A 14,420-nucleotide genomic window follows, 5' to 3' on the forward strand; every position below is an offset into this window, starting at 1 on the left:
ACAGTGCAAATAGTACCTCAAAGGTAATTTGAATAAAAAATAACTATTCAGCATGACAAAAGAGTTGAAAAGAAGAGCTTTGAGTGAGGAAAATAAGGGTTCAATTCTGGCTTTACTGGTAGAGGGATACAGTGAGCGTCAGGTTGCTTCCATCCTGAAAATGTCAAAGACGGCGGTGCATAAGAACAAGCTCAAGCAACAAGGACAACAAAGCTACATACTGGCAGAGGGCGAAAAGGACTGTCCACTAACCGAGACTCATTTGAATGTCATTCAACAACCGTAGGATGACATCAAGTGACTTACAAAAAGAATGGAAACAGCAGCTGGGGTGGTTTGAAACAGGCTCCTAGGGGCAGAGCTGAAGTTGGACAAAGCTAGAAAAAAGCCCTTCATCAATGAGAGGCAAAGAACAGCCAGGCTGAAGTTTGCAAAAGACCATTAGGATTGGACCATAGAGGAATGGAGTAAGGTCATCTTCTCTGACAAGTGACATTTTCAGATTTGCCCAACACCTTGTCGTCTAATGGTTAGACGGAGACCTGGAGAGGCCTACAAGCCACAGTGTCTCGCACCCACTGTGGAATTTGGTGGAGGATCAGTGATGATCTGGGGATGCTTCAGCAAGGCTGGAATCGGTCAGATTTGTCTTTGTGAAGGACGCATGAATCAAGCCAAGTACAAGGTTATGACAATGTTCCCCAACTCTGAGAATTGTTTTTTCCAGCAGGAAAATGCTCTATGCCGCACAGCAAGGTCAATCAAGGTGTGGATGGAGGACCACCAAGACCCTGTCATGGCCAGCCCAATCTCCAGACCTGAACCCCATTGAAAACCTCTGGAATTTGATCAAGAGTAAGATGGATGTCACATGCCATTAAACAAAGCTGAGCTACTTGATATATATTTTTTTCAACAGCAATGTGACAGACTGGTGGAAAGCATGCCAAGATGCATGAAAGCTGTGATAAAAAATCAGGGTTATTCCACCAAATATAGATTTTTGAACTCTTCCTAAGTTAAAACATTAGTATTTTGTTCTTGAAAAATGTATATATATGTTTTCTTTGCATTATTTGAGGGCTGAAAACAATGCTTATTTTTTTTGTTATTTTGACCAGTTGTTTTCTACAAATGAATACCACAATTGACAATATTTTTATTTGGAATTTGGGAGTAATGTTGTCAGTAGTTTATAGAATAAGACAAAAAAAAATATTTTACTCAAACACAGACCTCTCTGAATAGCTGATAATGATGAGAATCAATAATTAATGAGAATTTACTAGTGATTTGCTAGTCAAATATGACAGTCTATGTGAAATTCTCTTTGGGATTTAGGTATTATCGGAAAGTCAGGAGTTTGAATGAGTATGCTAGCTTCCACTTTCGCTTTTTGTCTCTCACACTGTCTGTCAATTGCTTTTTTCTCTGTCTGCCTCCCTTTAAATCTTAATATATGTTCTGTGTCTGCTTATGTGATTCCCCAGACAACCTAGCGGTAGTAAGAAGATGAGTCAGACAAAGGTAGTTGTTTAAGGCTAATATTCCAGGAAGACAAACACTAATGCTATCCTTGTGACTTTCATTTCAAGATTTCAATACAATATCCTACAGTATGTCTCTAGTTCTACAGTTAAGCTAGCCCTCATTGCACATCTGGAAATGCACCTGATATTTTCAATGTCTTTGCTGATGGATACATTACCTTATCCAGCTTCATGATAAAGCTTGGTTTGAACATTTTGATTCCGCTCATGCAATTTCTGCACTGTGCATTTTTCATCTGACCATTGTTTCTGTTGGTTGTGAAGAAGACCCCAAAGTTAACCAAAACAGGAATTCAGAGCATTCTACAGATGCAATAAAGGGATTAATATAACACTACCCTAACAATAGAAATATTCTGTAATGGAAATGCATTGGGGAAAGAATGTAAATGTAATGTCTGCTCCACGTGGCACCGCAGCTCCCCTTCCTCTCCAGCACTCCATCCCGCCGGTGTATTAACCACTGGCAGGTGAGTGATGGCAACAGTACATCCGAAGGAGACACCTGTTTCTTATCACTGTTTGGTTATTTATATTCTGTTGTTCACCCACCGCACCTCACGGATTATTATTATTATTATTGATGCGTTTTGTTTAACCTTTTGTTAATCGTTTTGTCACATATCATGCCAAGTTTCGCAATTAAGCATGGTGTTAAACTGACTAACGTTTCTTATTAAGTTTACCTCCACCAGAAATAGCATTTATGAACTGTATGGCTTTTGCCACTGGCTGTTTTAACAGCTTATTAGCCACTAAGATGCTTACTAGTATCTACAAACTTTCTACTTGGAATAGTCATGAGAATTGAACAATTTCTAGCGAGACTGAAGATTACACTGCCAAATATATTTAATTTCATGGCACAACAATGTTGGTTTTTCTTTCATTCGTGAATGACATTGATACAATAATTATCAATATAGGTGACGATTACTGACTTTTTCGTCAAGTGAAAAGACAAGAGAATCATGGAAATCCCTACTCTTTTACTGCCCAAGGGGTTTTGATCTAGCTTATATTACCCCAAAACACATACGGAAGCGTAGATATCCACCAGATATAGTCACAATATAACCGTTAACAGTTTTATTTTAGGTTTACTATAATGTAGCTACTGAAGGTTTTAGCAAGCAATGTTTTTGTCTATCCTGAACAAATCCTAATGCATAATTTGTTTGTTTTGATTGTGATGAGCCTCGAACGCAAGACCTCTTGTTCGGTAGTCCGCATCTAACCACTACGCTATTTAACAAGGGTCAGTCACGCAGTCATTCACTCAGTCAGTTACTCAGTCAGTCAGTCACTCCGTCAGCTACTCACTCAGTCAGTCACTCACTTATTCAGTCAGTCACTCAGTCAGTCAGTCGCTCACTCAGTCACTCGCTCACTCACTCAGTGAGAGACATTCGCTGTTCTTGGCTGGCTCCGCTAACGCGGTCCGGCAAACATTGGAGTTATGATGCTGATAGTATTGTCAAACCCAAGACATTTTCATATCATTGTAATCAATTCACTTCATAAAGCCAGACATTTATTTTACGACAACAGACGATTTCTGTAGTGAAAACTATCCTACCAGTTCATACAAATTGGAGGTAGCATTTAGTTGAGTTTTCTCAACCTGAAAATTGACAGGTTGAGTTTTTGACTCCAATGACAGCTTCCTTTTTCTATCCACCACAGTCTGCATTCCATTGATCTCTTTACCACATCTATTGTTTGGATGCTCTCAAAATTACTGCTCTTGTAATTTCTGTTATAGAATGTTCTCCTACCTTTAGAAAACTTGGGAGTTTGTTGAAACATGTATTGCTGAGTTGGTTAAGAAGCTGAGGCTGAACAAATCTTGCTTATCATCTCAGCACAGATAATGAATTGTAAACGCCACTTTTATATCACTTCTTGACTTTGGTTATGTGCTGATGCATGCATCAGTATCAGTATTGAAATCTTTTACACTCATTTTCTTTTATATACTTCTGGGATTCCTTGACATGCGTAAGGGCTAAACATTGGTTAATATTTGTATGTAAACCTGTACTACAGAAACTTCCTCATTATCTTACCTCAAAAATAAACTGCCACACGTGCTCTCAAGACTGTAGGTTTAAGAGAGTTAGGAAGACCTGTTTTTGGTTATTATAAACCTCACAAATGGAATGCCTTGCAAAAAAGCTTGAAGCTTGATGTTCTGGTGTCCATAAAGACATTTAAACATTTTATACATTTCCTTTTATAGTTCTATATGCTTTTCCCAATACATTTGTATTTTAAAATATTTTATATTTTTGTAAAAAGAACAACAGGGTGCAACTGCAAAGGAAACCTAGGTGTCAGCTAGATTTCCCTGCATAAATAAAGTTAAAAATACAAATTAAGTATTATCATATCATATTATTTTCTATTATCTTATAATTCAGTTCTATTCTATTTTATCAAAATGGCTTGTATTCTGTTGTATTTCTTTTTTATAGTAATTGATTCCGTTGGCCACACAATCTAGTAATGCACTTCATGGAAAATACATGCAAAAGAAAACTGCATTATTCTGTGCAATTCATTGAAAGACACCTTTTAAGTAATGTTCATTCATAATGTCATTCTATTTCACTGGCCTGCAAAAAGAACGTGGCTTTCAGTGGGTGGCTCTTTCTAGATAAGGGATGTGGGAGTTTTTTTTAATCTTTATTGTTTGTTCTGTTAGAAATCGGTGGTTACAGAGAAGTTCGCTCACGTTTGTTGGAAAATTGCAGCACAGATGTCATTCGGTGAACGTTCCATTATCTTCTGTGATGGCAATTTCATCGATCAGAACTCTTAAAGGAAGAAGTACAGACACAAAATTCTCTTGGCATAATGAAGTTTATTTGCAAATAGAGAGACGCGTCAAATGCTTACAAACATAATCATCCAAAGAGTCTCTAACTTAATACATGAACAGTCATCAGTACTTATAGTGGAAAAAGGGGTGTGGTAAGATGCTGTCCTAACTCAACAGAACACATTCCCTTTGTTCTATTACATTCCTAGGTTTCACCCAAGGTGTCAGGCTGTCCTTTCCCTAATGGGTAACATTCTCACCTTTAGAAGTGGACTAACAGCATCTGGACAAGCAATAGATTGACACTAATGGGTTATACAGATTTACGAGTAACCCTATAATCTGCTGATTCCAGTCAATGATGCCCCCTAGGCAAATACCAGATCCCCCTCTCCTACATTCCTTTTCTCATCCAAACATGGGGACTCAGTACCTTTAACTAGTAACCCATTTATACGTATATGTATAGGACCAAGTATACACCAGTTCAAGAATTTCCACAACACTTCTCACTGTAATGTTAGTTACAATCTGATATAAACATTGAAGGGTGTGTCTACCTAGCAAAGATCAGGTTTCCAAGAAAGTAACCCCCATGCCAAATGGTCAACGTAAACATTCCTGGGGTTATCAGAGCGCAACCTATAGAGAGATAATATAAACAGAGAGGTTTCTGTTGTTCTCATTATCTAGGCACATTCACTTCCAATGAAAACGTACATCCATCCATCCATCATCTTCCGCTTATCCGGGGCCGGGTCGTGGGGGCAGCAGTATAAGCAGGGATGCCCAGACTTCCCTCTCCCCATACACTTCCTCCAGCTCTTCCGGGGGGACACCGAGGCGTTCCCAGGCCAGCCGGGAGACATAGTCCCTCCAGCGTGTCCTAGGTCTTCCCCGGGGTCTCCTCCCGGTGGGACGGGACCGGAAAACCTTTCCAGGAAGGCGTTCCGGAGACCCCTCTCGATGTGGAGGAGCAGCGGCTCTACTCTGAGCTCCTCCCGGGTGACCGAGCTTCTCACCCTATCTCTAAGGGATCGCCCAGCCACCCTGTGGAGAAAGCTCATTTCGGCCGCCTGTATCCGGGATCTTGTCCTTTCGGTCATGACCCAAAGCTCATGACCATAGGTGAGAGTAGGAACGTAGATTGACCGGTAAATCGAGAGCTTCGCCTTACCATTGACAGGGACCACCTATAATAGGGAACAATTCACTATCCAAACCAACCATGATAGCCATCATAATGTAGATCATAAAGCATCATTACAAATATGCCGAAGTCCAATACTGGGATAGTCATCATACAGATTTTCCCAACTGTCTTGCGAGAAACAAACCTTCATACATATGAAATCACCATATCAGTTCGTTTAGGAAAATCTTAGATTGTAAGGAAAGAAGTTAGTTTCCAATCAAGTGTCTTGAATCAGTGATGAAAGTTCCAAAATCAGTTATTGCAGTCAGTGTGATGTGGACCCAGCAAATTGCCTGTTTGTCATAACAAGTCAGTGAAGGTGTATAATGAAACAGGTGGATTCTCTTCTCATCTCGCTGTCGATGATTCATCTAGAAATGGAGTATTGAGCCATGTGATCTGACCCTGGCATCGTTCTGCCATGTGAGTGGTCAGGAAAATTTGGAACAGATTCAACCAGTGTAGTTGTAGAAATCCTTCTTGAACATGTTGCTGGTACTTACACACTCAGTGATGTATCACCAGAAAAGGGTTTGTGATGTCCTGATCTGTTGAAAGTATAACTGCAAAACAATGATTAGTGTGGTTCAACAGTCCATCAGACTTTCATCCACTGTGTATGGTTCCGTCAACTCCCAACAATGAAGACAATAGATCAGTCCGGAAAACTTGTGGATCTCAGAGTGAAGTGTACACCCTATTCAGACAAGTTTCCATAAAAGTCTATGTCAAAGTTCCTTTTCCATCCAGAACTGGCTTGGTTGTTGTTTGACCCATTGTGTTATATTACAGTTTTTCTCAAATGCTAAAACACATTTCACAAACGTTTCCTACATGTTCCCCAATGTCTAAACACAACACCCTTTTCTAAAGCTACATAAACACAACCACACCTTCTCACTTCAAAACTCAAACTTTCACACCAAAAGAGCAGCTCGAAGCTTTCAAAAATGTAAACACTATACACATCATTACACACTACAGCAAAACAATTGAAAACACAATGCTCAATTTGTGAGAAGGTTCTTTGTTTCATAACTGCCAATGCATATTTTTAGAAACTTTACAGTAATGGATCTTCTTAGATCTCTGCAGAGGATTAGGCATTTAGATTTGTGAGTTTCATATGAAGAGTATAAATCTATAGTCAATTCTGCATGTACACTACTGTAACACAACTCAATGCAAAAACAGAATCTATTGCACACAACAGTACTCTTGAAAACATGATCAGGGTGTGAAGTTTTTTATTTACTTTATTCACACACCACACACACCACAATCACTGTGCGGTATCATGTCGCTGAGCTGCATCGGGCCACATCACCTCATCCACATCGCAGGCTATATTGTCTCTTGCCAGGCACCGCGGGACAAAAACGCCCTGGAATGGCGAATCCATCCGTGGAAGGCCTCCACTGGGATGTCAACACAGGCCAGCTCCATTGCCCTTAGGAGGTTCTCTCTAGTGTATGGTTGTCTGTCATAAACCTTCCATCTCCACGATGAGAAGAACTCTATAGGGTTCAGGAAAGGGGAGTAGGGTGGCAGACAGACGTTTAAAAAGTGGTTACTGTTGGTGGTGAACCACTCTCTGATTTGGTTTGTTCTGTGGAAGCGTACATTGTCCCAAATTATCACATAAATTTGATGTGCGGGCCCAGGATGGTGTTCTTGGCGGTCCAGGAGGATGTCTTTTAGCTCCTCTAGGAAGGTGAGGAGACGTTGGGTGTTGTAAGACCCAAGGACAGCATGACGGTGGACAAGCCCCTCCAAACCCATGGCCGCACAAAGAGTAATATTACCCCCCCGTTGGCCAGGAACCTCAGTGATGGCTCTTTGGCCAATGATGTTACGGCCTCTTTGCCTTCTTTTCTGCAGGTTGAAGCCAGCCTCATCCAGGAAGAGGTACTCATGAGGTCTAGCCATCGCGTCCAACTGTAATATCCTCTGTGAAAATGTGAAAGTGCACAGGTGTTCAGAACAACAGTCAATCAGGTAGCACAGTATTGTCCAGAAGTAATGTAGGCCACTGAGCAACACAGTATGTCCACTAACTGTACTGTGAACATGGATGTATTTTTACTTGCACATACTCGTAACGTAGGTCTTTGTGTCGCGCAGAGTTGCGCTCAAAGGGAACCCTATAGACCTGTTTCATCCGCATCTTTTGGCGCCGGAGAACTTGGTCTATTGTGGCAAAGCTGACATCATCAATGCTCTCAAAGTTGCCATTATCGGCAATGACTTTGTCTCTGATCTCCCGGAGTCTGATGAGGTTGTTCTCACAAACCATATCCACAATGAGGGTTTCTTGTGCCGCTGTAAATATGGCAACCCTCCCACCTCTATGTGGCATTCTTTCAACTCTAAAGAAAGAAACGTGTTGTCAATTGACATGTTTTACAATTCAGTAACAACTGATTTGAAACCAATAGACTACTTTCACAGGCTTGTAAAATTGTATTGTGACAAAGAAAGCAATAGAGTACAATACCTGTTGTGTTGTCTGAATGCCCTGATAATGGTGGCCACGGTGAACCTACTCAGGTTTGGACGGACTCTTAGTCCTGCTTCAGCCATTGTCATGCCATGGACAATGGCAATGTTGCTCGCATCTCGTCCGTAATGATGGTGCGAGGTTGTCTTGCTCTCCCTCCTGGACCTTCTCCTCTCCCTTGTTGGCCTCTTCCTCTCCCTTGTTGACCTGCTCCTCTTCCTCCTCTGATTTGAACTCCTCTTCCTCGTTGGCCTGCTCCTCTTCCTCCTCTGATTTGAACTCCTCTTCCTCGGTGGCCTGCTCCTCTTCTTTCATGGCCAGCTCTTCTTCCACCTCTGACTCGAATTCCTCTTCCCCTGACTCTGCCTTCATCCATTGTGTTTGTTTGGAATCTTCAGCAAACTGTGCACTCTGAACTTGCTTTTATACATGTGGTCACAGCATTAGCAACAAGTGTCTTAAATTTTGAGTCGTTGTGTGTAATGAATGACGCCAGGTGTGTTCATTGTGTTCAAATATTGCTGACTGGCAAGCATTTTGCATCACATGAGCTTTCATTTGAGAATATGAGCAGAGTTCTTTTGCAACTTGTGTTTTAGCAAGGAAAAATCTGTTAAGATTTATGAGAACAGAGGATTGTGTTTTGTGAATTGTGTCTTCATGTGAAATGTGTTTATGATATTGGACAATGATGGCTAGATTTAGTAAATGTGTTTAGACAACTGGTCATTTGGTTTAGAGGATTGGCTTTTGTGTTTTGGCATTTGAGAAAAACTGTAATGCCCGATAGCAGCTCGCAGTGGAATAAGATTGTCAGACTTGACTTTGCTTAGCCATATCAGAAATGGTTAGATCTATTCTATTCAACCATTAAAATGTTAGACATTACATCAAACAAAACATTTCTAAATAAATCAATAAAAAACGGTAAATGGAAAATGGAAAACATAACAGATGCCAATACTCCATTATAACTATGCAAACAGGAAAAAGTAATTTTTTTACTTAACTCCTTATAAATACAAATTTAATTTGCCTTGAGCCCTAAGCTCAACTCTTTCCAATCATAATCAATTATCATATCATACATCCCCCCTGCCTTCACTTCATTAAGTCAATGGAAAGTGACACCATGAGTGATGCAGAACAATGACAAATACGGCCACAGGAGGCGCCATTCCTGAACCCGCACAGGCCATCTTTTCAGGACAGACATGAAAAATAGAGAATTGGTAATAGGGATGGATCTGGAATCCATTCGATATGGAGTTGCATACTGTATATTCATCAAAACAAAGTGAACATGTTAAAATCATGAACATTCACTAACACCATCAAAGACATCAATGTGCAACACGGTTGCTTGTGCGAATGAATTATAAACCATATAACCTATTAACTAATTTGTCTAACATAGCTAAACAGCTCTCAAATTTGACTTTACCACAGTACCATCACACAGGTCTGCGAAATTGGCCATCATGCATTTAGAATATCCTGTAGTTTCTTGGCACATGCCTAACTAAAAAATGGTTTGCCCTCTAGGGGATAAGCTGCAAAACTAAATTATAGGAGTAAAAAACTCCAGCCCATGTTTGCAGTGGTTTACCTGTTGCAACCACCAGGGTGGTTGTATTAGCATAGCTACAGCATACAACAGTGTCTTGATTAATCTCCTACATTTTATGGAATTTTAGTGGTGGTGGTCAGCCAAACTCTAAATCACAACATTTGTGCATTTTCTTTGACCACGTTAGTGGTTCTACTGATTGTTCTATCAGCAAAAATGGGGGGTGACTTTAGGTCTCTACCCTCACTTCCACAGTTCTCTGCACTTCTTATTCCTCACCCACTCCCTCGGTCCCCTCCAATTTCCCATCCTGCTATTCCTCTTTTCCTGCTTTTTCCATGTATTATTCCTCAGGAAGTACCATCCCTGTCTTTTTGTATGCTCCCCTGTGACTCCATTACCTCTCCCGGTCTCCTCTCAGCCACTGCCCCCCTCTCTCTTTCCCCAGCAACATTTGTACCTAGTCATCCGTGGATGTGTTTCAAAAAGGCTGCAGTGTCCATGTTGTCTTCTCTGCAGTTTGAAACAGCTACTGTTTGGCCGACAATCAGCCTTGACATACTGTTGATTCAAATGGCATTCCTTTACCCCACTACTTTTGACCATTGACCTATAGGCAAAAGTAGTGTGGTCTATTAGCAAATAGGCATGCATGAGAGAGGTTATATTGGATTTAGTGGAAGTAGTTAGTACCTAATATAATAATGTCATTATACTGTTCATTGAAAAATCAATTGAGCCAGTTGTAGACTATTGAATACCCATGAAGGAATTTAAAGGTGCCTCAATTTGGGTAATTGGTTGTTGCTATTTGAATGTTGCGTAGTACCTGAAATGTAATGCCCTTCTCTTATTATAGTTTCCTGATTACAGGCTATATCAAAAAAACATTTAGTTAAGGTTTCTCACGGGGTGAGGCAGGGGAGACAAATATGCTTTAAGCATATACCAAGAAGTACTCAGCATAAATTAGCATTTTCTGTTTGACTCCTGGATGACTCTACTTAGCTATTCTTAGAATAGTTTTTCTAACCTGTATATTACATGGAACACATGAATCACACTGCTTTGTGCTGTGGCAAGGAATCAGCATGGCAGTAAACCTCCTTTGAATACATTCTTTATCCATTAGAAATAATATAGTATCTCAACCTGTGTGTCATCAGGCCTCTTTGACAAATTTGTAACGGTTTCCTACTGTATGAACAGACTTCATTAATAAATTTGGTGTGTTGTTGTTGAGATCAAGACTTTCAGTTCATCAGCCCATATTCTGGAGAAACTTAGAACTGCTGATTTTGCTATGCTTTCTTTTTTTTCCCAAACAGGTATAATGTTTTTGTTGATAAATTGTTATTTGTTTGAGCAGTTAGTATTTTGTATGTATTTTTGTTAAGAGGAATGTGGGAGCTGCCTGTATGTTTGGAATACAGTTCAGTTTTTTATTGTTATGTGATTGCTATGTGGCTCATCACAAGTACCGTAGGTTGTGGTATAGAAATATAATCTATAGGAATGTGCTGATCAAGCAGTTCACTCAAGCCCTGGCCAAGGCCCCAAAATGTCTGTTGATCTCCTCTTGCCTGGTCACGAATAGCTTTGTGCTCTCTTATAAAAAATGTATTGTCACTGTCATCCCAAATGACCGTAGAAGTTAGCTACTGTACACACAGATCTTTTTTTACCAGAAAAGTTTACTCAGAACATATTCTTTTTTACAATGACCTGGGAGCAATTAGGGTTGACTGCCTTTCAGCCTTGCTCAGGAACAGAACAGTTCCTTGTCTGCTTGGTGGTTTCATCTAGCAACCTTTCAGTTACCAGTCATCTGCTTTAACCACTAGGCTATATCCTGTTTCCTGTACCTAACTTGTAAAAGAAGTGTGAATAAATAGAAACAGACTTATAATCTCAAATCTATGTTGTCTTTTCTGTTTCTTTCTTGCAGGTATTTATGAGCAGACATTTCTTATATTACTGCAGTGAACCTGTCCTGGATGTGAAAATAGCTTTTTGTCAGGTGTGTGTTCCTTACAGGTAAAATCAGGTACAGTATTAATTGACTTCCATTCCACCTTCATTCATTTTATCTGTTTGTTAGTTAAAGAGGGTCATCGTATTTGCAATTTTTTATTATTTGTTAAGGCGTGTGCAGCACAATTAAGAGACTACTGTACTTGAAAATGGGGTGGGGAGAAAACATGCAACAGGACCATCTGTTGAAGTGCATGGTCTGTTTACACCTTATTCAGTGAACACACTGGTACTGTACCCTTGTCTCATTCTTTGGGCTGGAGCTTACAGTTCTTGTTAGCGCTCTTGTTATAGATTGTAATAGTTGTCGTGTCATCCAAGAGTAGTGGGATCACATACAGTGGGGCAAAGAAGTACAGGTGCTGGTCATAAAATTAGAATATCATCAAAAAGTTGATTCATGTCAGTAATTCCATTCAAAAATTGAAACTTGTATAATGTATACATTCATTCCACACAGAGTGATATATTTCAAGTGTTTTTTTCTTTTAATTTTGATGATTATAACTGACAACTAATGAAAACCCCAAATTCAGTATCTCAGAAAATGTGAATATTGTGAAAAGGTTCAATACTGAAGACACCTGGTGCCACACTCTAATCAGCTAATTAACTCAAAACACCTGCAAAGGCCTTTAAATGGTCTCTCAGTCTAGTTCTGTAGGCTAAAACAATCATGGGGAAGACTGCTGACTTGACAGCTGTCAAAAGACGACCATTGACATCTTGCACAAGGTGGGCAAGACACAAAAGGTCATAGCTAAAGAGGCTGGCTGTTCACAGAGCTCTGTGTCCAAGCACATTAATAGAGAGGCGAAGGGAAGGAAAAGATGGGGTAGAAAAAAGTGTACCATCAATAGGGATAACCGCACCCTGGAGAGAATTGTGAAATGAAACCCATTCAAAAATGTGGGGGAGATTCACAAAGAGCGGACTGCAGCTGGAGTCAGTGCTTCCAGAACCACCACACACAGACGTATGCAAGACATGGGTTTTAGCTGTTGCATTCCTTGTGTCAAGCCACTCTTGAACAAGACACAGCGTAAGAAGCGTCTCGCCTGGGCAAAAGACTAAAAGGACTGGACTGCTGCTGAATGGTCCAAAGTTATGTTCTCTGATGAAAGTACATTTTGCATTTCCTTTGGAAATCAAGGTCCCAGAGTCTGGAGGAAGAGAGGAGCGGCACAGAATCCACGTTGCTTGAAGTCCAGTGTAAAGTGATGGTTTGGGGTGCCATGTCATCTGCTGGAGTTGGTCCACTGTGTTTTCTGAGGTCCAAGATCAACCCAGCCGTCTACCAGGAAGTTTTAGAGCACTTCGTGCTTCCTGCTGCTGACCAACTTTATGGAGATGCAGATTTCATTTTCCAACAGGACTTGGCACCTGCACACATCATTATTTCTAACCTTGCCAATGACTATATTTCCTATTGACTTTGCTATATTTCCTATTCAAACTCATTTCATTATATGTTTTCATGGAAAACAAGGACATTTCTAAGTTACCCAAAACATTGGAACAGTAGTGTTTATGTGTATATCAATTGTTTTTAATACAGCCAAAGCCAAAATGAGCCATTGGCATTTCCATGGCTGCGGGTTCAATTTTCAGGAGGAGCATGGACCTATTCTGGTGTCTTCATAGAAATAGTTTTTTTCTACAAATCAAATCATCTCTAAAAAATAAATAAATAGGAATTTTGCTGCCTGTGTGAAATACATTTTAACCAAAATAAATACTTGTTATATAGATTATTAACATGATATACCAGTAAAAAAATAACAATATATCACTGTCAAAACAAATAGAAAAATGTAATACAGTACTGTTAGTTTAGCTATGAAAGTTCTAATTGCCCCCGAAGTGCATATAAATAGTTTCTAATACTGCCAATGATGAATGGATGGATAGAGACATTTTTATTTATTATGTATGTTATGCAAATATAAGCTCTCTAGCGGCCACCAACACATTTCAATATTGTATTGCAATTACTGCAATTATGATCAAATTAGTCCCTCCAAAGATATTCTATAGGGTTGAGATCTGGTGACTGGCTAGTCCACTCCAGGACCTTGAAATGCCTCTTACGAAGCCACTCCTTCGTTGCCCGGGCGGTGTGTTTTGGATTGTTGTCATGCTGAAAGACCCAGCCACGTTTCATCTTCAATGCCCTTGCTGATGGAAGGAATCTCATGATACATGGCCTAATTCATTCTTTCCTTTACATGGATCAGTCGTCCTGGTCCCTTTGTAGAAAAACAGCCCCAAAGCATGATGTTTCCACCCCCATGCTTCACAGTAGGTATGGTGTTCTTTGGATGCAACTCAGCATTCTTTCTCCTCCAAACACGATGAGTTGAGTTTTTACCAAAAAGTACTATTTTGGTTTCATCTGACCATATGACATTCTCCCAATCCTCTTCTGGACCATCCAAATGCTCTCTAGCAAACCTCAGACGGGCCTGGACATGTACTGGCTTAAGCAGGGGGACACGTCTGGCACGGCAGGATTTGAGTCCCTGGCGGTGTAGTGTGTTACTGATGGTAGCCTTTGTTACTTTGGTCTCAGCTCTCTGCAGGTCATTCACTAGGTCCCCCTGTGTGGTTCTGGGATTTTTGCTCACCGTTCTTGTGATCATTTTGACCCCACGGGGTGAGATCTTGCATGGAGCCCCGGATTGAGGGAGATTATCAGTGGTCTTGTATGTCTTCCATTTTCTTATAATTGCTCCCACAGTTGATTT

The 14,420-nt window shown here is 40.3% G+C and overlaps 1 protein-coding gene across 12 annotated transcripts in view; it reads left to right on the forward strand.

The window, feature by feature from the left end:
* The window catches only part of mapk10 (mitogen-activated protein kinase 10), a 132,993-nt gene that overhangs the window by 24,830 nt on the left and 93,743 nt on the right, over positions 1-14,420 (forward strand). For 8 of the 12 annotated variants that reach the window (XM_029125127.2, XM_029125124.2, XM_029125131.2 and 5 more), the window contains exon 2: positions 11,588-11,659. The exons of 2 other annotated variants lie outside the window; for them this stretch is intronic. In XM_029125127.2, the coding sequence (XP_028980960.1) occupies positions 11,588-11,659 (72 nt within the window). Of the gene's footprint in view, positions 1-11,587; positions 11,687-14,420 lie in introns of all 12 variants that reach the window. 2 more of the 12 variants (XM_034296921.1, XM_034296922.1) reach the window with 2 other exon arrangements.

This window comes from Esox lucius, chromosome 14 (assembly GCF_011004845.1).
Source record: "Esox lucius isolate fEsoLuc1 chromosome 14, fEsoLuc1.pri, whole genome shotgun sequence".
Taxonomy (NCBI): domain Eukaryota; kingdom Metazoa; phylum Chordata; class Actinopteri; order Esociformes; family Esocidae; genus Esox; species Esox lucius.